The 22,594-nt window shown below is 57.7% G+C and overlaps 1 protein-coding gene across 2 annotated transcripts in view; it reads right to left on the bottom strand.

The window, feature by feature from the left end:
* CD82 (CD82 molecule) overlaps positions 1-22,594 on the bottom strand; it is a 51,357-nt gene that overhangs the window by 17,383 nt on the left and 11,380 nt on the right. The window contains exons 2-4 of one of the 2 annotated variants that reach the window (XM_037166094.2): positions 12,503-12,571; positions 6,690-6,772; positions 1,824-1,896 (exon numbers count right to left, since the gene is read on the bottom strand). In XM_037166094.2, coding sequence (XP_037021989.2) covers positions 1,824-1,896; positions 6,690-6,752 — 136 coding nt within the window. In that variant the 5' untranslated portion in view covers positions 6,753-6,772; positions 12,503-12,571. The remainder of the gene's footprint in view (positions 1-1,823; positions 1,897-6,689; positions 6,773-12,502; positions 12,572-22,594) is intronic. The other variant, XM_037166095.2, reaches the window with a different exon arrangement.

The raw sequence follows: 22,594 nt of genomic DNA, 5'->3' as shown, positions 1-22,594 counted from the left end.
GTTTCTCTCTCATGTTGATATTTCTCTCCCTCTCTCTGAAATCAATAAGCATGCCCTTGGATGAGGACTAAAAAAAGGATAGTGTTGCAGCGAGGATTCAATTAGGTTCAGAGCAGAGCGGTGTCATGCGGCCTGGCACACAGTAGGTCAGGAGCCCTGGGTTCCCAGACCTGGCCCTTACTTGCTATGTGACTCTCAGCAAGTCTTTTTTTCCTTGCCAAGCCTCAGTTTACCCAGCGGTACAGTGACTAGGCTATGAGATCAGCTTGGCATTTGAGCCCTGGCTGCCTGGGAAACTCCTGGGGCCTTTGTAAAAACCACGGTGCTCCAGGCCCCCGCCCACAGCGAGGGTCAGATCCCCTGGGGTGGGGCTGGGCCGTGTTGTTAAAAACACCCGGGGTGTAGTCTCTGAAGTCTGGCCAACTCGAGATTCTAGGACCTGAACAGGGGGGAGGCCGGAGGAGGCAGGAGGCACAGCAGGCGGTCCCTGGAGCCCTGGGGCGGGGTGCAGAGGGCAGAAATGGGGCAGCGGGCTGGGCCTCAGGACTTTGCTCAGTGGCACAGTGCCCACTGGGTGTGGGCCATGGCCCGGGAGGTGGGGAGCCTGGGCCTAGTCGGGTCCATGGGAGGATGGGGCGAATGTGGGCACCTGGCAGAGACAGGAAACCCGGGCCCTGGACCCAGAATGGGGGTGCATCTGCTGTCCCCCAGGAGGAGGAAAGGCCGGCAGCCCCAGGCCAAGTCTGATGTATGTGGGGGGTGAATCATCCTTGCTTCCCTTACTCTCTGAGAGGCGAAGACCTAGCCCCCTGGGACCACAGTGACAGGTGTGACCCCACTGTAGCTGGTTTTGTTTTATTCAAATCAAGCAGCTGTCATGGGCCTGAGTCCAAACCTGCTACCTCCGGCAGCTGCTGGAAGGGGAAGTGAGCCAAGGATGACACATTCACTGATGGGAGTGGCATCGCCAAGCTACGTGGGGCCATGTGCTAGGCCTCCTCCCACCAAAGGGCATATCCATGAGAGGTCAGTGCAGCAAGCCTGGTGGGCTTCCTGGAGGAGACTGTGAGTAGACTCAGATGGCTCTTATCATCTGGGGCTTCTTTCCCCCTGCTTCCAAACAGCGAGAGAAGGGGCTTCCATGTTGTGGCTCTCTCACCCTGTGCAGCATTTAGGACCAAAGCTCTCACACCTAACACTCAGAAGCCGTGTGAACTTGAGCAGGGAGCAGAAGTCCTTTGGACCTCATTTCTTCTTTGTAAGGCAGGAATAGAAGAGTTCCTACCTCACAGAGCTGTTGTGGAATTAAGACAACCGACGTATGCAAAATGCTTAGCCCTGTGCGCATGAACAACATAAGTTGTGTCTGGTGACTTCCTCCTCAGTGCATATGCCCAACACCCCCAGGCAGTGCCAGGCACATAGTAGGCACTTCACCAACCCCCCAGCAGTCTGTCATTCCTGGCTCTTTCCTACATCTCTCAACTGGGAAAGGGAGGGACAGCTGCCCACATTTTGCTGAAGAGGCTAATGGAGAATGTAAGAGGCTTTCCCAAGGTCGGGCCCAGGGAAGGGGCTGGGATGGGAGAACGAGCCTCCCTACCCCCCAGGGTTCTTCAGACAGCAGACGCTTTGTTTCAGGAGGGAGAGAAAATTCCTTCCAGAACCCCCTGCAGAGGTCAGCCTCAGGACCTGGGCAGGGGGCCCTGGAGCCAGCTGGGAAAGTGACCCGCAGCACTGTGGCTGCAGCATTCATGGGGGCAGCGCGGCCTGGCTCTCCCCTCCAGGGCCAGCGGGGGCAGGGGAAGCAGAGGACTCCTTACGTAGGACAAAGATGAAACTGCTCTTGTCAGCCAGGATCCACACCCCGAAGCCCAGGATCACTCCGCCCAGGATCTAGGAGAAGAATGGGGCAGTTAATGGGGGCACTGAGAACAGGTGGGGCAGGAGAGAGCCCTGCCCAGCTGTACCTATAGCCTAGGCCACAGGGGTACAGGGGAGCTCCCTCCATCCTTGCCCAATCCAGGGATCTCAAAGTGGCCTCACGCCCCGAACTCCAAATCCCAGGATACCCCAGCAATGCAGCAGCAGGACTACTGTAGAGCGCCCCTTCTGTCCCCAGTCTCCCTGCCCTGTGACTCTGTGTGGTCAGAGCCCACCAGCTCTGCGAGGCACAGCCTCCCGCCAAGGGTACCCTGTACTCATCTCCTGGCCCTTTCCCGTGCTCAGGGCCCATTCCCTCCACTCCAGCCCAGCCTGGGGGCTGAGAGTGTCCCAAATAAGCCAGCCTCTGAGAAGTATCCCTGTGAACTTGAACATCAAAACCCAACTTGTCCTTCGGAGCTTGGCTCCAAGGCCACCTTCCACGGGAGCATTCCTGACTCTCCCAGGCAGATTAAGGGGCCTCTCCTCCGTGGCAGCCACTATGGGACCCTTCTTAACAGGCATTCCACTGGGTTTAACTACCAGGTGTGGCTCTCTGGTTAGGCTCCCGGAGGGCAGGGCAAGGTCGCATGCAGCTCGTATCCAGCACTGGGGGCTGAAGGCTTGGGAAATAAATGAACCTAACTGTAAACGCAGGAGTAGAAAGGTGCAGGAGTAGGGGGTGGCTGCCATAGGCCCAGACCCAGGATTCCCTGCCTCTTCCCTCCCCCCGCCCCCTGCGCCCACCCAGGGCAGGCCCACAGCCTGAGCCCACCTTCCCAGATGGAACCCCAGCCTCGACCCACCGCCCCGCCAAAGCAGCTAAGGTGGGGGAACAAAACTACAGGTTCCATTGGGTGGCAGGTGCTGCGTCACCCCACATGGCTGGCCTTTGGCTGGGGCCTGGCCTGGGCCCACCTGGGGATAACCCACCTTGAGGGTCCCACCATGTCACCGCCCACCTTTACCACCAGCCTTGGGCTCCCTCCTTAGCCATCATCCCATAGCATCAGGTGCAAGACCAGCGGCCGCTGGGAAAGCCCTCAGCCCGGGGTCCGGCCCAGGGTCTTGATCGCCGCTCTACCTCATTAAGACCAGAGCTGGGACCCTGAGGGAGGGGAGTGGCGCATTTGCTTCAGGCATTAAAAATTAAGGGGGCACCGAAGACTCAGTAACCAAGACAAATAATAGCTCACAGCAATTAGTTTTAAAAAATTAGTGGAAAAAATCCAAGATGGACAAACTATTTTAAACGTCTACATAAACACAGGCTCGGTATTGCTGATTTTTCCTTTTGACAAGCAGCAGACGCCCCACGGGGCAGCACGGGGCTGTCTGTGGCCTTGCAGCGAGCGCCTCACCGGTCTCACCCTGGCCCAGGCCCTTAAAGACGACGGTGGGTGGTGGCCATGGATGTGAAGGCACAAAGGCATGAGGACCAGCGCCCTTCACCCCCAGCCTTCTAGCAGCTCACTCGTCCGCCCTCTCTTTTTGGTGGACGGACCCTGTTACTGTCCTCCATTGTGCCTCCTACACCTGGGGAAACTGAGGCCCTGACCTTGCTCGAGGTCACCCAGTTCATCCACCAGGAGCTCAAAGCCAGGTCTGACCATTAAGCTGGGTCAGAGGGTGGCTGCAGGGATACTTGGGGTCTGTCTTGGGTTTTAGCCTTAGAAAGCCAGTCTCGAAGGAGAGGAAGGCTACTGAGACCCTGGGGAGGGGGACGGTGTACCCCCAGGTGGGGGTGCCTCGGACTGCACAGCTTGCTGGGAGGAAGGGGGACTTCATAGGACCTGGCAGTTAGGTTCCCAAAGGCCCCAGAATCCCGGCCCACCCCACCCCAAACATCACAGCACAGGGTGCCGAGCAGTCGGGCCTGCGGTCAGGCCCACAGTCTGGCCCTGTTACCACAGACCCACTCACCTATCAGCACTCACAGGGCAGGGCTGGGCCAGGAGGGCGGGCGTGGGGACGACTGTCCGGCCAGGGAGAGGGAATGAGAGGCAGGGCAGAAAATCCCCTCTGGGCAGATAAATCCCAGAGAGAGTAAAATTCCCAGGCTGCTGGGCTCAGCTCCTCGGCCAGCCTGGAGAAACCCAGAGGTAAATCCCCAGTCTGGCCCTTTCGGTTTTCCGGCAGGCCTGCCGCTGGCCTGGCAGTCAGGTGTGGCTGGGCCAGCCTTCAGGTCATGAGACAGCCAGGAGGGGCAGGCTGGGCCCCTGGCTGACTAGAACGGGGGAGACACCCTCTTGTTCACAGAGTCTTATTTCTCTGCGAGCTAGACTGGGGATCGGGGACACACGCCACATTAGCCACCCCTACCCCGACAGGATCTGCCCCCAGGTCTGTGCCAGGAGCCAGGACCCTGACAGTCAGCCTTGGTCCCCCCAGAACAGTGGCTCCAGCGGCCTCGGGGCTCCTCTGCTAGTGAGAAAAGCTGATGCGGCAACTTGGTAAGGAGTCTGGGGTCAGGAGGATGTGCGGACAAAAACGTGTACATGTACGCGTGTGCATGTGTGAGCACACTCGGCAGCCGGAGTGATTTTCCCCAACCATGAGCCCAATCACATAAGTACTTCCCACCGTGCAGGAACAGCTCAGAGTCACTCTGGGAAGCCTGCGCCCCAGACAGGCGCACTCTGCCCCCTGCCCCAAGGGACTGACGTTCTGCTGCCAGACCCCCTTCTCCCCGGACACGGGGGACTCCAGGAAGCCTCTGCTGACTGCCCTGACAAGCTCAAGTGCCTTATTATCTGCCGTGCTAGGGGCCGCGTCCTTCGTTCCCAGCACCTACCCCAACTGCCACTTTATCACCCATTTGAGTAGTTGATCAGAGGCCATCGCCACCCAGACATAAGCCCCAGGAGTGCAGAAACCATGGCTCTTCAGCCAGTGAGTGTGTGCCTGGCACCGCCAGGGACACTGAACACACGGAGGCGTCAAACACACGTTTGGTGGATGAGCGAACAGCAAACGCACACTGTCACCTCTGACTCTCCCTTCCGTCACCCTCCTGTAATAAAAGCTTCCCACCCCCACCACACACTCCCCCCATCCCGAGGGGCCATTCGGAGCCCCAGCACACAGGGAGTTAAAGCCCGATTCCCACCAGCCTCCTCCTGGAGCAGCTGGGCGGAAGCCAGGCCCCCGAGACCAGCCCCCGGAGCTCTGGCCCGAGAGCAGCTTTTCCAGTCTCTGGGCAGCCCCGCAGCACAGGAGAGGACACCCCAGCCAAAACCATCAGCCCTGCTCCCTCTCTCCAGGAAGTCTCTGCCCCTCTTCCCTCCCACTGCACGGGTGCAGAGGGGTGTCTACAGCCCTGAACCCTGAGCCTCAGGCACCATCAGGCTGTGGCCAGACCCCTCTCTCGTCTCTCGAGCCCCAGGGATGGAGCCGCAGTGTTCCCCACCCCTGGTCCCCACTGGCCCTCGTAGCGGGCCTCAGCCTGGGAGCCCACTGCCTGCCAGGGAAAGCTTGGCTCTGGCTGCTCGGGCAGCTGCTTTGCAGTGACCCGGGCCAACCAGGAGGGACCTGAGCGCCAAGCTGGGGAAGCCCAGGTGCCCAGGCCCTGCCTGGGGTGGCGTCCAGGCCTGGCTGCCATCAGTGGAGGGCAGAGCTGCGGCAGGGCCTCAGCATGGTCCTGGAGGAGGGAGGCGGGCTGGAGGCAGGCCAGGCAAGAGCCAGACAGGCGGTACCAGGGTTGTCCGTGTGCATGCATGTACGTACACACGTGTGCTCGCATGTGCCGGGAACTCACTTGTAAGTGTCCGTGTGTTGGGTTATAGTTATGAGAAAGAATTTGGGAAGATTCTTCATTTTCTAAACTTCCCATAATCCTATGTAACTTGCAGGACAATTTTTTCCCCACAAGTAATTCATGTCTAGTGTAGAAAATTTGAAAAATGAAGAGGCATAAAGAACAAACCCCAAGTTTCCTGGAAGCCTGACATTAGCACTCAGAGGTACTGTTTTTCTCTTAAAAAATATTCATGTATGTGCACAATGTCTAAAAGTAAAATTGGACCCTAATAAACACGTTCTCACACACACTGACACAACTACTCGTACACGCCCCCCCATCATCCTGGCAGCTCCAGAGCAGCCAGAGTCGGGAGGTGCCAGGCCGAAGAGGGGAATCGAGGCCCCACAAAAAGCAGCTCCAGATGTGCATGGAGCTCACATCTGGGCGTCCTCTGGCTCGAGGACCTGATGACGCCTGCCAGGGAGGGTCTGGGGAAGGAAACTGTGTCTCCACTCTGACCCAGAGCCCAGCCTCCTCATGCCCACCCTCTGGGGGGCTCGGGACACACTCTCCAACCTGGAGGTGGGGCTGAAGGGGGGGCATTTGAGACCAGAATGGTAACAGGGAGGTTCTCAGAGGGGAAGAGGAAGGTGGGGGGTGGGGCAGGACAGGGCAAGAAAGACCCCGAGACTCCCATCCAACCATTCCCCGATGGCGAGACTTGAGGAGATGCCCCGAGTGCTTCCCCTCCCCCATGCCTGGCTCCCTGGACAGCTGGCCTCAGGGCCCCAGGAGAGGGCGAGGCCAGGCAAGGGTCCAGTGCTCCGCCAGGGAGCCGGCCGGGAATGCCAGCAATCTCTTCACCAGCCTGACCAGGTTCCACTTGGAATGGCCTGCCTTCAGCCCCCACCACCCACACCCCGCCTCCATCCCCAGTCCTGGCTTCTCTGGAGGGTCTCAGGCCGGCACGCATCAGGGACCAGAGTCTCTGTTGGAGGCCGTCAAGTGTGGGGGCCATACTTACAAAGAAGAGCAAGTTGAAGAGGAAGAGAAAGTACTTGGTGACTTTGATGCAGGCGGACCCCATCCTGCCGGCCCTGGAGCTCCCTGTGGAGAGAGAAGGCAGGGAGGTCAAGGTCAGTGCAAGGTGGGACTGGGCAGGGCTGGAAAGGAGAGAGAACTGAGGCCCATGGGCACCCACCGTCTGCTTGCCCCAAATCCTCCTAGCTCACCCTGACAATCCCAAAGGTAGGTACTAACATGAAGTCCTGCTTGATAGCACTCTGAGGCCGAGAGGTTAGATGACTGGCCCAAAGCCACACAGCTAGGAAGTGGTCCTATGAGTACTCTGGGCCGCTTGATGCTTGGCAGTCAGGGTCTGGGCCAGCCACTCTATGGGGGCCAGGCCTGGGGGGAGACTATATAGGAGAGCTCAGGGTTCGAAACCTGCCCAGGTGGGCTCCCGGAAGTCAGGAGACCAGGAAGTTAGTGAGTGACAGCTGGACACCCCGAGCTCAGTCCTGCGGCTCGTTCCACACGCACATCTGGGGCAGTGGGGCTGCTGTGAGGAGAAGGAACGTTCCGGCCGCTGGGAAAACGGACTGCGCACTCCCTCCCTCTGCCTTGTGCAAAGGGAAGGAGTGTGTGTTGTGAAACGTCGAACAAACACAGAAAAACACAAATTGAACAGAAAGTCTGATCTCGCCCCAGAGATGAACACCGCTGTCCTTTGAGTGGCTGCACCTCCAGCACGTGGGGGCATAGCACGCTGAGCTGCCCACCGCTTCCCCATCCCACAGCGCACTGTCTCGGCGCGCAGGGGGCGCCCTTCTGAAACGCAGCCCTACGCGCTGCTCAGGACCGAGCTCTCATACTTATTAATGTGGGGCAGCCAGAGACTCTCCCAGAAAACTCAGGTATAGGTTACATTTTGAAAATAACTTCTGGGGGTTCACAGACCCCATGAAGCCCATTCGGAAACTCCCCGGGGACTCCGGGTTAAAGCCCCAGATGTAGATATACCACAAAGCATTTCATCAACACTGAAGATTGAACACACAGGTTGTTTACAACTTTTCAGTTACCCTGGGTGACACGACCCATGCTCTGTCCCTTTACTCAGAGGACCCCAGGCGAGGGTAGGACTCGGGGAGGAAGAGGGAAGCTGGAAGCTGGAAGCCGGCTGCCTATGCACCCTCCCCAAGGCCAGACAAGCCCAGGAGTGAAAACAGCCAGCTCTCAGGCCCTGTGGGGTGAGGGAACCAGCGCCAGGCAGCTCGGGCCAGGACAGCTGGCCAGGGACAGCTGCAAGGGTAGAGCCAGGCCCTGAGGGTGGGGGTGGAGATGGGGAAGCAGGCAGCAGACCTGCTGTGGTCTTGTTCCCACTGCTCTGTGGAGGGGGAAGAGTAGGGGGGGCCACAGAACAGAGAGGATGGAGGCCCTCTCACCCCTCCTTGCAGGGTGGAAGGCAGGCCTAAGTCATGGGACTCTCCCCTGTCCACACAGAGGCCTCTCACCCTGCTCTGGACATTATAACAATTTTCCAACATCCTCGCCAGTGGAAGCTCGGCTTTGACTTTATGTTCCTCCAGTGACAGGGGAAGGGGGTTTAGGGGGAGGACTTACTGCCTCCCAAGGGGTTCAGTTCAGTTTTCTAGTATCCCTGCTAGAGAAAGTTTTCTTTAGCTGCCTTTCTATGGGTCAGGTTTGGGCACATGAAGCAAAGGCATCCAAAGAAGAAATTTTTTTTTAAAAGCTGCCTGGTTGGTAGCAAGCACCCCGTCACAAGTGGCATGGAAGCAAAGTCTAAATAAAGACTTATGGAGGAAGTTGGTTCAAGTGCTACATGGGGAAATGACGCTCTTCCAAGCCCCCAGAGTGCAAGATCTAGGTCTGAGAAATGCAGGGACAGCAGTGACTCAGGACCCCTGAAAGACCAGCCTCAGCAGCACTGCCTAGGAGCTCCCCCAGACCCAGAGGCTACCCTCACTCCCAAGTCAGGAGACCCAGAGACTGCTGTTTTTCTCTCTCTCCTCCCCACACAGCACCAGGGGCACTTCGTAAACTCACAGGGGTCAAACAGCCAGAGAGGAGAGATCCCCCCGTGGACAGAGGCGTGCTTTTCTTTCCTACCAGGGACCTGCTTGCCTGTCTGGGGTTCCTCCCAGCAAAGGACACGGAGGGAAAAGGGTGGGGGGTGCGGATGCCAGCCCCAGGGGCTGACACAGGGTCAACCCAAACAGCCTACAGAGAAGTCACCACTTCACCAGGAGGACTGTTCATCAACCATATCCCAGCCGAGGGGCGCAGAGGCTCCAGAGAGCCAGCAGTGGTGCCGGTTGGTTCTTGTGAAACTGGAAGAGTGTGGAAACAGCCCTTGGGCAACTGCAGCGGGCCCAGAGAGTCTGCGGAGTCTGTGAACTTCTGGCTCCCACATCCTGTTCCTGGGCCGGGTCCACGGTGCAGCCTCGCAGGGCTGGGGGTGTTCGGAACGGGCAGCTTTTAGACCAGAGTGAGAACCAGGTCTGCCCAGTAAGGGGGAGGGGCTGCCTGTGAACAGCCATTGGCGCCAGGCCACTCAACCCCTTTCCCTTTCATCGTCAAAACCTGCCCAGGAGGTGAGGAGGGTATTCCTACCCTGGGGCGGGGTGGGGCAGGCTCAGGCAGGTGCAGTTAACTTGCCCAAGTCACACAGCTCGTTAAGCAGCCCAAGGTCCAGGAGCAAGATCTTTCCGCTGTGAAATGCTGTGAGCCAGGCACTGGCTGTGGACTGTATCTGGGGATGACTGGGGTTCTGTTGACCAAGGGGGTGGTGAGGACCCAGGTGACAGCTCGAAGGAGCTCTGGTTGAGTGGGCTGGCAGGCATCCCCCACGCTCTGACCCCCGGGCCATTTCGCTGGTTACTTACACAATTCATACCAGGCATTGGGCAAAGCCTTTCAACATCCTGGGAGCAAACTAAGGCCCGGAGGGCTAAAGGAGCTAGTTCAGCCACCAGTATGCGGAGAGGCCAGGAACAGAATCCAGGCCGCTGACCCCTTGGGCCGCCCTCTTCATTCCAGGAGGAAGCTGGGTGGGTTCAGATGCTAGAAGAGGAGTCAGGAAGCCCCACGACTGGCAAGCAGCTTGGCCAATCGGGACACATCCAGGGACTACCTGGAAGTTGCCCAAGGGAGGAAAAGGCACTAAGAACCAGAGCCTGGGGTGGGCGGCTCCCAGGCTTGTGGGCCAGAACCCTGGATGCAAAGTTTTTCTGCCCCGCGAGTGCAGACATCTCCTCCTTTCAGCCCCAAGGAGCAGAGCATGAGCGACAGTCTGCACGCCTGGCAGCAGGTGGGCAGTTCCACGAGGGCAGGTGGGTGTCAGTGAAGGCTGGGAACACGCCCAGGTCAGCCCCCAGTGGGGTGTGGCACCACATTTTGGGAGCCCTCCACCCCCACCAAGCCCCGAGGAGACCCCACATTGAAATCAGAGGGCATGAGGTTACATTCTAGCTCTGCCTGCCTACGCTGAAGGGTCTGAGCCCCAGTCTCCTCACCCACTAGACAGGAATACGGGCCGGGGCAGCACAGGGGCGGCCAGTTAGGCTTATGGATCAAATCCAACCTGCCACCTATATGGCTTATGGGCTAGAAACAAATTTTACGTTTTTACAGATTTATTTTACTTATTTTACTTATTTTATTTTACAGATTTATTTTATTTTACTTATTTATTTATTTTACTTATTTATTTATTTTTAGAGAGGGGGGAAGGGAAGGAGAGAGGGAGAGAAACAGATTGTGTGAGAGAAACATCGATCGGTTGCCTCTCACACGCCCCCACCCAGGGAGCTGGCCCACAACCCAAGCATGTGACTGGGAATTGAACTGGCAACCTTTTGGTTCACAGGCCAGCACTCAATCCACTGAACCAAACCAACCAGGGCAAATTTTACGTTTTTAAAGTTGGAAAAGAATTTTTTAAAAAAGGATATTTTGTAACACATGAAATTCAAATTTCGAAGTCCACAAATAAATTTGGGTTGGCACCCAGCCACACCCCCTGGTTTGTGTCCTGCCTGCAGCTGCTCGGCATTGCCATGCACAGCGGGGCAGTTGCGGCCGACCGTTGGCCCACAAAATCCTAAACGTTTACTGCCTGGCCCCTTACAGAAAAAGCTTGTCATTTCCTGGCACAGGGGATCGAATGGCGGTGCACAGGATCCCCAGACAAGGGTTCAAATCCTGGCTCTGCCAGTGCATGGCCACAGGGAAGGGACTTCAGAGCCTTGTTCTCTTCACCTGCAGAGTGGGGGCTCCCAGCTGAACCCCGTTGTGAAGACACAGTGAGGTCAGCACCTGGCAGCCAGGCTGGGGTGAGCTTCTTGGGGAAGAAGCGAGGGCGGCGCTGCACTTGAAGGTGAAGTGAAACAGAGCCGTCTCCCAGGGCTGCGCTTCCGTGTCCGCACTCTCTGCGGACCCCGGAGGGTCCGCCCCGCCTTCCTGCCAGGGTGTCTTGGCAGCCGCAAAACACGCACATTTTATTTGGAAAATGCCAGAACAGTCACCGACAGCTGCGTGAGCAGTGGAAAGAAGGTGCTGATTTTGTTATGCTTCATAGCAGGTAAATTGACCATTTCTAAGCATCTATGATTTAAATTGACCAAATATATCATTTTATGCCAGATCAGTTTGTGCAGTGAAATTCTATTACACTAATATGTCATTAACTCCTACTCATCCATCAGTATTCGCTTCAGACATCCACCTCCTCCAGGAAGCCTCCCACTCAGCCGGGCTTGTCATCACCGCCCCGGCTGCGGCTCCCAGAGAACAAATGTGGGTGAGGGGCGCCCCCAGTCTGCTTCCTTCCAATAGCACTGCAGGCTGGAGTGGTTCCCAGAACAGGCTCTGGCATCAGGCTGCCTGGTTGTAAATGTGATTCTATCACCTTCCAGCTGTGTGACTTTGGATAAAGAAATTAACCTCTCTGAGCCTCACTCTAGTCATCTGTGAAAAGGGAAAAATGAAATCTCTTTGGCAGAGTTGCTCTGCGATTGAATCAGACAATGTGGGTGAAGTGCCTGGCATGAGTAGGCTTCCAATACATGAGGGTTACCATCCCAACTCCTAACGCTGTTCAGTCATTTTCTACTCACTTGCCCATCTCCCCAGTGGGTCATGAGACCTCCAGGGGAAAGACTGTGAATTATTTATGAGGACAAATTAGGATCCCAGAAAATGTTGTCAGCAGGATTGTGGGTGGATAGAGGGATGGGAGGATGAAAGGATGGAGGGAGGCATGGAGGGCGGGGTGGGGAGGTGCATGGGAGGGGCAGGACTTCCCCATGGAATACTGGGACTTTCTAAACTTGGCCACCTGAAGGGGGGTCTGAGATCCACTGCCCCTGGGCTGCCGAGACTCTATTTTCAAGCCTCTCGTGCCCTCACCTACGGGGTGGGGTGGAGGTTGCATAGGGTTAGCTCCCAGAGCCAGCTCTGAAGGCCAGGACCCACTGCCAGGGCTCCCCGGCCTTCCCCAGAGCTCCTGGTCACAGGGAAGGAGTGTCTTCAAGAGAACCCCTCTGTGCAGCCCTCCCGTGGGTCTGCACCTGTGGACTAGGAGGGTGGGTCTGTCCCTCTGCTGAGGAAGGGGAGGAGCCTTCCAGCCCAGCCCTGGGACCTGGATGTCCCCATACAGCCCTGGGGACACAGAGTGGCTCCTGCAGCATTCACTGTACCTCCAGGCCGGAGTCGGAGGTGCAGGCTGCGCCCTGCTCTGATGAGTCAGTCACTCAGGAGGAAACGGCGCGTAGGTGACTGCCCCTGCCCTCCAGTCCCACCCCACCTCCTCACCTGTCAAGTGACAGGACCCGAGCAGCCTTTTCACGAGTGGTTCCTCAGAACACGAGGCCTGGAGATGCTCTGTTAGGAACAGAAAATTTGCCGTCACCAAGTCTGTGAAGCAGCAGTTCTCCCTGAGAGTCACTGTGCATTCGGCTATTAAGGACCCCGCGCCTGACTTACAACCATCGCTCACCTCACGGCCCTTCACACCTCGTGGAGCACAGCTTAGGAAACCCTCTTGAGGTCCCTTAGGGCCCGGGCTCCAGGGTTGTAAGCACTGCAGGATTCTGAGCTAGGGAGGGCACAGCCTTGACTCACCAGCAGGCTCGGCCTGAACACCTAGGGGCCCCAGTCAGGTCTCTCTGTGCCTCAGCCCCCTCGTCCCACCCACAGCCCAATCCAGCACCCCTACCGGCCCCTGGCCTCACCTCCCACCTGCACCAATACAGGTCCCCCTCCTGCCCTCACTGTTATCCATACCTCAGGAAGGGCTCTGAAAAATGCAAACTGGATCTTGCCACTCCCCAACCCTGCGATGGTGATACAGCCAAGATGTCTGCTGTAATTCACGCTCTTATGTGGCCCTTGGGGCCCTGCCCCTCCCCCCTTCTCACGCACACACTCATTCTGCAGGACACAAAGGCCACTCTTTCCTGTTGTTCCAGTAGAGCAGGCCCTTGCCCACCAGGCCTCTGACCTGCGCTTCTTCTTTCAAGATCACTCCTCCCCCAAGGCCCCAGGCTGGCCCCTGATGAGCTCCCTCCTCCAGAGGCTTTTTCCTGAACACTGGCTCTACTCAGCAGGCCTCACCTCCAGATGCGCATTACACTCAAAATATGCCAATGCCCAGAGGCACCCCCACCGCAATTCCTGACCCGCAAGTCATCAGAATCTTGGGGGGACTCCCCTGGTGACTCGAAGGAGTAGCAGCTTTGACAGCTACTCGCATGCCCTGCTCACTGTGTTTATCTAGCTGGTTCACGGCTGTGCTGCAGCCCCTGTGCAGCGGGCTTAGGGGGAGGGGCTTCTGTCTCCTTCCTCCCACTTCCCCAGCCTAGGGCAGCGCCTGGTCCATAGCAGGTACTCACATGTGCTTGCAGGAAGCAGGAAAGGAAAACAGGGGCAGTCTGGAGAGGCGGGGAAAGGTTTCTTAGAGAGGGCAAACCAACTTTTATCGTGCCACTGGGGAAGGGGTTGCTTCCCCCAAGACTGGATTTTAATCTCCTCTGGGCCAGAAAAGCCAATGCAAGCTTCAAACTGTCTCCCAAGAACGATGCACACAGCGGCAGGCACGAGCTGTCTCCTGGTCAGGGGGTCACCACGGCCAGAAAGCCAGGAGGTTCTTATTTCCCCGTCTCCCATTTGTTTGGAGTAGTAGTGGTCCCTGACCCTGGCCACACTCCGGGATTTCCCTGGGAACTCAAACCTGCTGGTGCCAGGGATGCTGATTTAATTGGCCCAGGGTATAGTCTGAGCTTCAGGACTTTTCAAAAAAAGAGCTTATTACTTATTTTTAGAGAGATGGGAAGGGAGGGAAAAAGAAAGGGAAAGAAACATCGCTGTGCGAGAGAAACATTGATCAGTTGCCTCTCTCATGACCCCAACTGGGGACCTGGCCTGCAACCCTGGCACATGTCCTGAGTGGGAATTGAACCAGCGGCCTTTCAGTTTGCAGACTGGCATTCATGCACCAAGCCACACCGGCCAGGGCCATCAGGGTTTTTTAAAGCTCTTCTGGGGACTCTAATGGGGCCCTATCCCTCTGCTGGGAGTGGGGTGCAGGCAGGCCTGGGGCGCCTGGTACAGCAGGGCCTGGCCAGGGAGAGCTCCCACGAAGCTCCTGACACCTCTGCTCCGCCCTTGACTTCCCGGAGGCACATCCCCAGAGCAGCGTCCGCTCTGAAGGGGAAGCCCTTTGAGATCGGTGTGTTTTTCAGAGGGGCCGAGAGAGCAGGACAGGTCACACAGTGAAATCAGGGCCGAGCACACGGTGGGGGACCCAGAGATTCGGAGTCCAGAGATCTCTCTCTCTCTACCTGCTGCCCTGTCCCGGGTCACCAGGCCTTCAGCCTAGGGAGGTATTAGAACTGAACTCAGAGTCACTTAGCGACCCTTGGTTTCCTCCCCTGGGTCCGCCACATATCAGCCACAAAACCTCAGGCGAGGCTAGAGAGCTACCTCCTTATCAATGAATGGGGACACTATTCATGATACACGGGTGGGAGGGCGGCCTGCAATCAGGCTAGCACCCAGTAGGGCTTAGTCTGAGCTGGCACCCTAGCCCACTCCTCCTACTCTCCGTTCCTGAAGTGCCAAATCTGCCACATCTTACCAACCGCGTGGCCCTGGGCAATCACTTCACCTCTGTGCCTCTGCTTTCCCACCTATAAAGTGGACTTAATAATGGGTGATGGTGAGACTTACATGAGTTAGTATCTGTAAAGTACCTGGCACCAGGTAAATGTCAAATAAATGCTACCAGTCACGATGATGATGATTACTATCCCGAAGTTGTTAGTTTCCTGCCCAGAGCCCACTGAGACAGGAAAGCCTCCAGGGCTTGACCCAGCCTGCAGATATGTGCCGGGGCCAGAGGGCTCCCTGTGAGAGGGCGGCCACCACTGCTCTGGGGCAAGGGGCCAGGGTTACGTCAAATAGGGCGGGGCCAAGCCGCCGGAGGAAGGAGGGTCTCTGTCCCACCCACAGGGGAGGGGCCACTGTCTCCAAGCCTCTGGGCTGTGCCCAGGGGCGGGGCCGCCCGAGGCCTGGAGGGCCAGCCAGTCTCGGGAGCAGGACAGCTGACTCCAAGGCAGCTCAGCCTGCTTGCTTGGGTACAAAGTGGAGTGAGAGGCTGGCGTGCCGGCTGTGCCCCGGAAGCCACCAGTCCTCGGGCACTCCACCTGCAGGCTGGTCCTTGGTGACCCAGCTCTCCCTCCTCTGGACTTTGTCCCGTCCAGAAGACGTTGGTCACAGGTGGCTGTGTTTGTTTTCACGTGTGACAGGTGATGTGTTTCCTGCAAACACAGCTGAGTCCAGGGGCTGGCTTTTTGACCTCTTCCTCTGTCTTATTTTTCAGTTTCCAGTCTTACCTTTCTATTGTTGTTAAAACAAAAAAGAAAAACAAAAGTGAAAAGCTGTTACTCTGGGCCACAGAAATCAGAAGGGCAGAGGCATGGTTGGGATCTCAAGGTTCCATGAGGACCTGGGTTTGAATCCCAGCCCTACTTCCTAGCAGCTGCGCTGCGGCCTGGAGCAAGGGAGGTGCCGCTGAGCCTCTCCACCTCCTCTGGAACTCAGAAACACCAGCTGGCCCTGTCTCCCAGGGCCCCGAGGTGCCTGGGTCTTCCCAGGAAGACCTAGGTAGGGTGCATATTTGGGGCCACTGTCAGCTGCTCAATTCAAGGTAGCAAATGCCACCACCCACACCATCGTGGCTTGGAGGAAACTTCCAGATCAGACCCTCCCAGGAAGCATGGCTTTCAGAGCCCTTTTGTCTCACGGATGCAGAACCCAAGGCCCGATGAGGAATGGCTCCTGCCTCGTGACTGATTCCAGCAGCCTGGGTACCAGGCCCCCGTTCCCCAGAGGGTAAACCCTCTGGAGCTGGAACTGGCCCCTGGCATTTGGGGGAAGGAGGCCAGCACTTTATAGTTTACATCATGCCGTGCCCCCTGCCCCTCACTTAATCTCTCTACAACCCCACCCTTGAAATAGTATCCCCATTTACCAGAGGAAAAAACTGAGACTCTGTGGCTTGCCTAAGATCACACAAGTAAGTGGCTAAGCCTTGACTAAAACTGAAGTCTGATCTGAGACCAGAATCCCTTCCTCCTCCCCTGCTTGCTGCCTGAGGGAATGAGGTAGATCGCGGTGCTGCCAACCCACCCTCCTACCTCCGTTTGCCAGCCTGGCCCTCTGTCCTGCCCCAGCTCTGAGGCATGACTCTTGGCTTCCTATCAGAAAGGATAAAGGTCAGCCCCGCCAAACCTGGCCAGGGTGTCCCTTCACTGTGGCTGATGAGTCCGACAGATGTGGCCTTCCCACCAGGCTTTACTCTAAAACCTAAGCAATGAGCCCGGAGAACCTTCAGTATCAAGAAGGGGGCCCCTCTGCTGGAGGATGCAGCATGGGGAACAGCAGACACCTGCAGCCTTCCAGCCTCCCCCAGCCTCCCCATCTGGCCCCCCGTGCAGCCAAAGACTCAAGCTGAGGCACAGCCATAGCCTCTGGCCTCTCCTTCTCCATGGCTCTCTTTCTTGACTGTATTTGGCCCGACTGGGCCCCATGTGGACCCTGCCCCACCGTGTTCTGAGGCTCACACACACAGGTTCACAGTGCCAGAAAGGCCTTTGACGTTGTTGCCCACTGAAGTGCCCATTTCTTGGATGAAGAGACAGTGGCCCAGAGAGGACCGTGAATCCCCGCCCTTCTGGGGACAGTGTGTGTTCAGTGTGCCTGGTTGGGGTCGAGCCATCAGTGCTCCCCGACCTGAGTCACACCATGAAGCGCGAAGAGAAGGATCCGTATTTGTTCAACACACAGGTAGACAAACAGGATTGTGCCTGGTCTCAGCTGAGTGGCCCAGGCTCTGTCCCAAGGGCTAAGGAGATATCTCAACACATTTGTAACCCATTTGGGAGTCCCAGATTCCAGGGGCCCTAAGAAGAGGACCCAGATCCCCAGGTGGCCTCCCAAAGCCATTCTCCTCCCAAGGACCCCTCCACAGCCCCATGGAGGGAAGCAGAACAATGAACCAGGTCAGAGTATGGACTTGGAATTGAAAGAGACATAATTCCAATACCATTTTGTCAAGCTGTGTGACCTTCGACAAGTTGCCCACCCACTCTGAGCATCATCTGTGAAATAGGGATATCAAGACTTGTCCAGGGGGATGGCAGAATCAGCTTGCCAAGCCCCAGAACGTGAGCATGACAAAGTCAGAAGACTCTGGGAGGAGGTCACATGAGAGAGAGTCCCCTCCTCACGCATCAGAAACCTGTCCCTTGAGAACCTCGGGTTCCTATAAACTGCCCCAGAAAGGTCACCATCAGCCAAGAACTTGAAATGCCAGTTGAGCAGAGGGAGGACTGCAGAATAAAATGAACACACAGGAAAGCCCCCAGTGGGGGCCCGTCTCGCTCATCTTTTTCTCATTTAACCCACGCCACCCTTCCAGGTGGAGGGCATGGCTTCATTATCCCCACTTCAGAAGCAGGACCTCCAGTGGGAGACGGTGGCACTTGTCTCCCATGTGTCCTGGTCACACGGAGAACAGCGCCCTGCTGAGACTTGTGCTCCAGACCCTCTGATACTGAAGCCTAAGGTCCCCCCAACTTTGCAATACTGTTTCCCACCATCGAAGGCTCGAGGGGCCACCCTCCCAGGGGGCTCCCAAGTGGCTGTCCTCTGCTCGGCATTTCTATCCCGAGCTACTGCCACTGCAGTTCGTTGAATCCCCACTCCCGGTAGTCCCGGAGCTGGACACGGCAGTGGATGGATGAGACCCGTCTCTGCCCCCAGGAAGTGCCCCGTCTGCAGGGGCACAGACGTGAGAAGGAGCGATTGCACACCAACAGGATCATAAAGCAGCACGGCGGTTCCGCACAGCCTCCAGCCCTCCCTTTAAGGGACAAGATAGGCTCTCGAGAACACAGTGTCCAGTATTTAACAACAAAACTATGTCATAACAACATTTTTGCAGTTACTACTTGCCAGAGATTGTGCTGAGTGCTTCATGTGGTCCAGTTTATCCTTGTAATGCCCCTCTGAGGTCAGCACTGCTTTTCCCCCTTTTAACAGTGGAAGACACTGAGACACAAGGCCCAAGGCCCAAGGTCACAGCCAATGGTGCTGCCCCAGCAGGTCGAGCCCCAACGGTCTACCCCAGAGGTCCTGTGCGTTACTGTCATGCTATGCTGCCTGCAGAAGCAGTTATAAATGGTAGGTAACTAAGATAACCGAGGCCCAGCCTGCGTTAACTGAGGGTTTCACGGGCCAGGCTCGCCAATCAACTGAAGACAGCCTCTGGCTGCACTAGGCCCCAGGGGCCAGCTTGCACACCTAGAGAATGGTCAGCTGGGGCAAGTGGCTAACAGAGTGGTAACATCTGGGCCACAGCCGGGTTCCTAAGAGACTGACTCTGGCCACTGGGGTGGACCCTCAGCAGGGTGGTTAGGAAGGAAGGGGTGCTAATTAGGGACCCCATATGGCAGCAGGCAGGCAACTCAGTCACAACATACCCTCCCCAGGCCCCAAGGGGCAGAGAGGGCTGCTGAGATGCCACCTTCTCCAAGCAGCCTTCCCAGGATATTCTCCCACACAGACCCTCACAGGGTGCTCTCTGACAGCCATAATCACCGCGGCGCGAGTAGTTGGGGTGGGCATCAGGTGGATGTGGGTTCAAACCGTGGCTCTTTCTACCCCTGTCATGTACCTTTTCGGAGCCTCAGTTCCTTCATCTGTAAAATGGGCTAATCCTTCCTACCTCCCTGGACTGTAGTTCTCAGCAGCTGCCTGGCCTGAGAGCCACTTCGGTTTTAGGGGCACTTGATGGAGGGAGAGGGAGGGAGGGAGGGAGGAAAAGGGAGCGTGGGCGTGAGACATAGTAAAGACACGGCATGGGCTGCACGTACAGGTATGGGAACTCTTTCTCCCATGGGTCCTTGGATAAAAACACAGGAGAAACGAGGTGACTCTAACTCCGAGAGCTCGAGGGTGGGTGGAGGGGAGTCTTCCTGGTTGAGACCCACGTAAGGAGAGGGCGGGGCTCTCTGGGGCTCGCCCTCCTGTCCTGCGGTTCGTCCCTCTCACCGGTCTCTGCCTCTGCCAGTGGCTTCCTCTGAGCCTGTCCCTCTGCCCTGCCTCTCCCTGTTTCCGAGACCATCTGTTAAGCCTCCTTCTCATACCCTGAGAGCCTCTGGACATCCGGAGTGTCCAGGGCAACCTCACCCAGCCCACGGACCTCGGCTCCAACCCAGCAAGCCCTCCGCATGGTGGGCACACGGCTCCAGGGAGGAGTAGCCCAGAGGACCCATGTCCAGTCACCTGCAGGCCTGGCCCTCTGAGGATGGGGTGAAGGGCTGCGCTGTCCACGTGGTGCGTAGATCCCGTACCCCAAGGCCCAGGCCGGGCGACGGCATTTCACCAGACACCTGGTGGTTGGGCAGGAAAGGGGTGACAGCCCAGCACAGCCTGTCGGGGCTCCCTGCTCAGGGAGAGGGTGCTCTGGGCCTCTCAGGCCCCCTGGGATTGCTGAGGAGTCAGGTCTGGGCAGCTCCATCCACCTGCCTGAGCCTGGACTTAGCCAGGTGGCCTCAGGCCTCAGTGCCTGCCAGACCCTCCAGAGATGCCCGAGCTTCAAAGGGGAACCAACGCGGGTAAAAAGAGAGAGAAGGAAGGATGGGGAGGAGCGAGTAACAGAGGCGGACACAAAGAGATAGGGAAAGAGACAGGGAATGACGGGAGAGAGGACAGACGGACGGACCCCGGGAGAAGGGAGCCTGCTGCGCACCCGGAGCCCCAGCCTGCCGCCTGCAGGCCCTCTCTGGTCTCCCTGGGACGTGCCTGAGGCACAACCTGCTCAGCGATGCAGCCCTGCTGACCCAGGCCAAAGCCCACCCTGGGAGTCAGCCCAGATCGACCACCCCAAATGCCCACCCTCACCCTCTTCTGTAGCCAAGAGAAGTGGTCTCCTGGAGGGACCAGGACCCTTTGGCTGTTACCCACACCACCCTCCCCCCACCAGCCATCCGCAATGGCCCGGCCACTCCCCAGCCCATTCTTCCCAGCCTTGGCCTCCCCCAGATTCTGTGAGCATTGGGCGGTGCCTCAGCTGGAACTCCCCACAGCCCCCCTCACTGAGATTCCTGAGAAGCCTGGGTCTTTAGCACTCACAGGCCCTGCAGGAGCCAGAGCAGGGAGGGGGGCTTGACATCAGCCAGCAGGGCCGGCCAACACGGGCATGAGGTCCCAAGCAGCCACATGAACCCCACCACCTCCCAACTGGAGCCTCAGGGCCCTGGAGAGGAAAGAAGGAACCGACTGTGCCCAGCAGGCTCTGCCCTGTCATCAGCCCCTTCCCTAAACCACAGTTTTCCTACCTGTGCAATGTGGGTGGTCCCTATGCAGCCCCTAAAGCAGGGTGAACATCCTGGACCCACCCCCCTTCCGAGAGACCTAGGTCTCTGCCTGGCTCCCCCCTCTCTCAACCCACTTCCCACTTGGACTGGAGGGGCATGACCCTGTAAGACAACAGTTAGCCAAGAATGTGAGCGCCCACTGAGAACCGGGGGTTAGGGAGGTCAGGAGTCCCAGCTGTGGGCCTCGGATGCCTCCCCAACGTCCCAGCTCCATTGGTCCAAGACCCCCACCACCACTCCGAACCAGGGCACTCAGCCTTGGAGCTGGGGATGGAAAGCCCAGCTCTGCCCCCTTCAGCCGTGAACTTGGGCAAGGAGTTTCAGCCCCAGGCCCCTCCCTCTCTGGGAGAGCACCTTTGCGCAACTAGGGCACTGGCAGGTGTGAGGATTGAGGAGCAGAAGGGAGGAGCACAAGCGATCACTTGTGAGCACAGCACAGAAAAGCGGGTGATTATTATCACTGCGAGAGGTTCTGGGCCACAGAGCGGTGGCAGGAGGGGCTGTAGAGACAGAGAGAAAACAGAGAGGGAAAGGAAATGTGTTTGGTGCTACAGGAAGTGGTCTGGCACGAGGTTCCTGGGGCCAGGCACGGGGATCAAGGCCTCTCAGCACAGGGTCCTTGCGGTGACAGACCTTGGTTCCAAAGAGCCAGGCAGGTCCCTCCCTGCGCAGGAGAAAGCTCAGAGAGGGGTGGCTTCCCCTTGGGGGAGGGCCAACACCCCAGCACCCCAGGCCCAGGGCCAAGAGCACAACAGCCTGGCGAGCCTCTGGGTACCCAGGTGGAAAGAAGACTCTTTGCTTTGCAACAGGAAAACAAATGTGTAAATGAACCATCAGTGACCGGACTTGAGGCTCCTGGGAGGGGAGCTCAGAGCTTCAGGTCACCTGGACTCCCAACCATACTCATCCAGCTCTACTGGCAAGCCCTGTGTGACCCCGAGAATGACCCCAAGAACACATACGATTCTCTACCACAGATCTGGAAACTGCGCCTCGGGGAGGCACTGTGCCCAAGGTCACACACAGCTTGGAACTGGCCTGAGGCTGCTTGGAGCTGATTCTGTCCTTCTGCCCAATCTTTCCCCCATTATCAGCCTAGAACAGCCCTGGCTGGAGCAGATAGAGTTGAGGCTTAGACTGAGGCCCAACCAGACACCCCACTCAAGGGGGTTGGGTGGGTGGAGGTAGAATGAAGCTGAGCTGATTGTGGGGAAGGGGAGGGACCGGCATTTCCTGAGCGTCTGGAATCCACCAGATGCCCTCGGTAGGTGTTTTGCATGCTTTACCTCATGCAAGCCTCCCAAGAGGTCAGTGCAGAATATAGCTTTTTTATTTTCAGGACAAGGAAACCAGGAGTTAAAGAAGACAAATGGCTTACTCAGGGCCACAAAGTCTGGGGGTCACAGGCCTGAGGCCGACCCTGAAGTCGTCAGCTGCCCCCAGCCCAGGCAGACCCCTCAGGGGTCCTGAACCCACAGGAGCAGCCCCAGCTCTCAGGGCCTCACTGCAGAGTGAACTAACCCAGTTAGCCTGTTCACCTACTGCACAGACTCAGGACAGCTGAGTTGGCTGGCCAGAGCACCAAGGCTGTCCCGAGGGAAGAAGTGGCTGGAGCTGGGCCTGGAAGAATGAGGAAGATGCAGGCAGGTCAGGAGACGGGGAGGAGGTGAGGGCGTCCAGGCAGAACCACAAGACTGGGGCACCGAGGTCTGAAAGCCTGGAAAATTCTGTACTGTGCATTTGGAGGGCAGGTGCAGTTCCCAGGGGAAGCCAGGGGCTGGGGGGTGGGGGGAGCAGGGCTGGATTCCTCTTCCTCCCACCTCCAGGGGTCCCAAATGCCCAGGCCTGGGTAGGAGCTGGTAACAGGGACAGCCTGGACCACCCTATCTCGCCTCCCCAGGTACCTGGCCTAGAGCGAGGATCTCAGGCCACCCTTTCCTGGAGATCTGGGCCCCTTGTATCC

The sequence above is a fragment of the Artibeus jamaicensis genome, unplaced genomic scaffold (genome assembly GCF_021234435.1).
Source record: "Artibeus jamaicensis isolate MK-2021 breed Jamaican fruit bat unplaced genomic scaffold, CSHL_Jam_final contig_797, whole genome shotgun sequence".
Taxonomy (NCBI): domain Eukaryota; kingdom Metazoa; phylum Chordata; class Mammalia; order Chiroptera; family Phyllostomidae; genus Artibeus; species Artibeus jamaicensis.
This window is presented reverse-complemented; position numbering and strand designations above follow the sequence as displayed.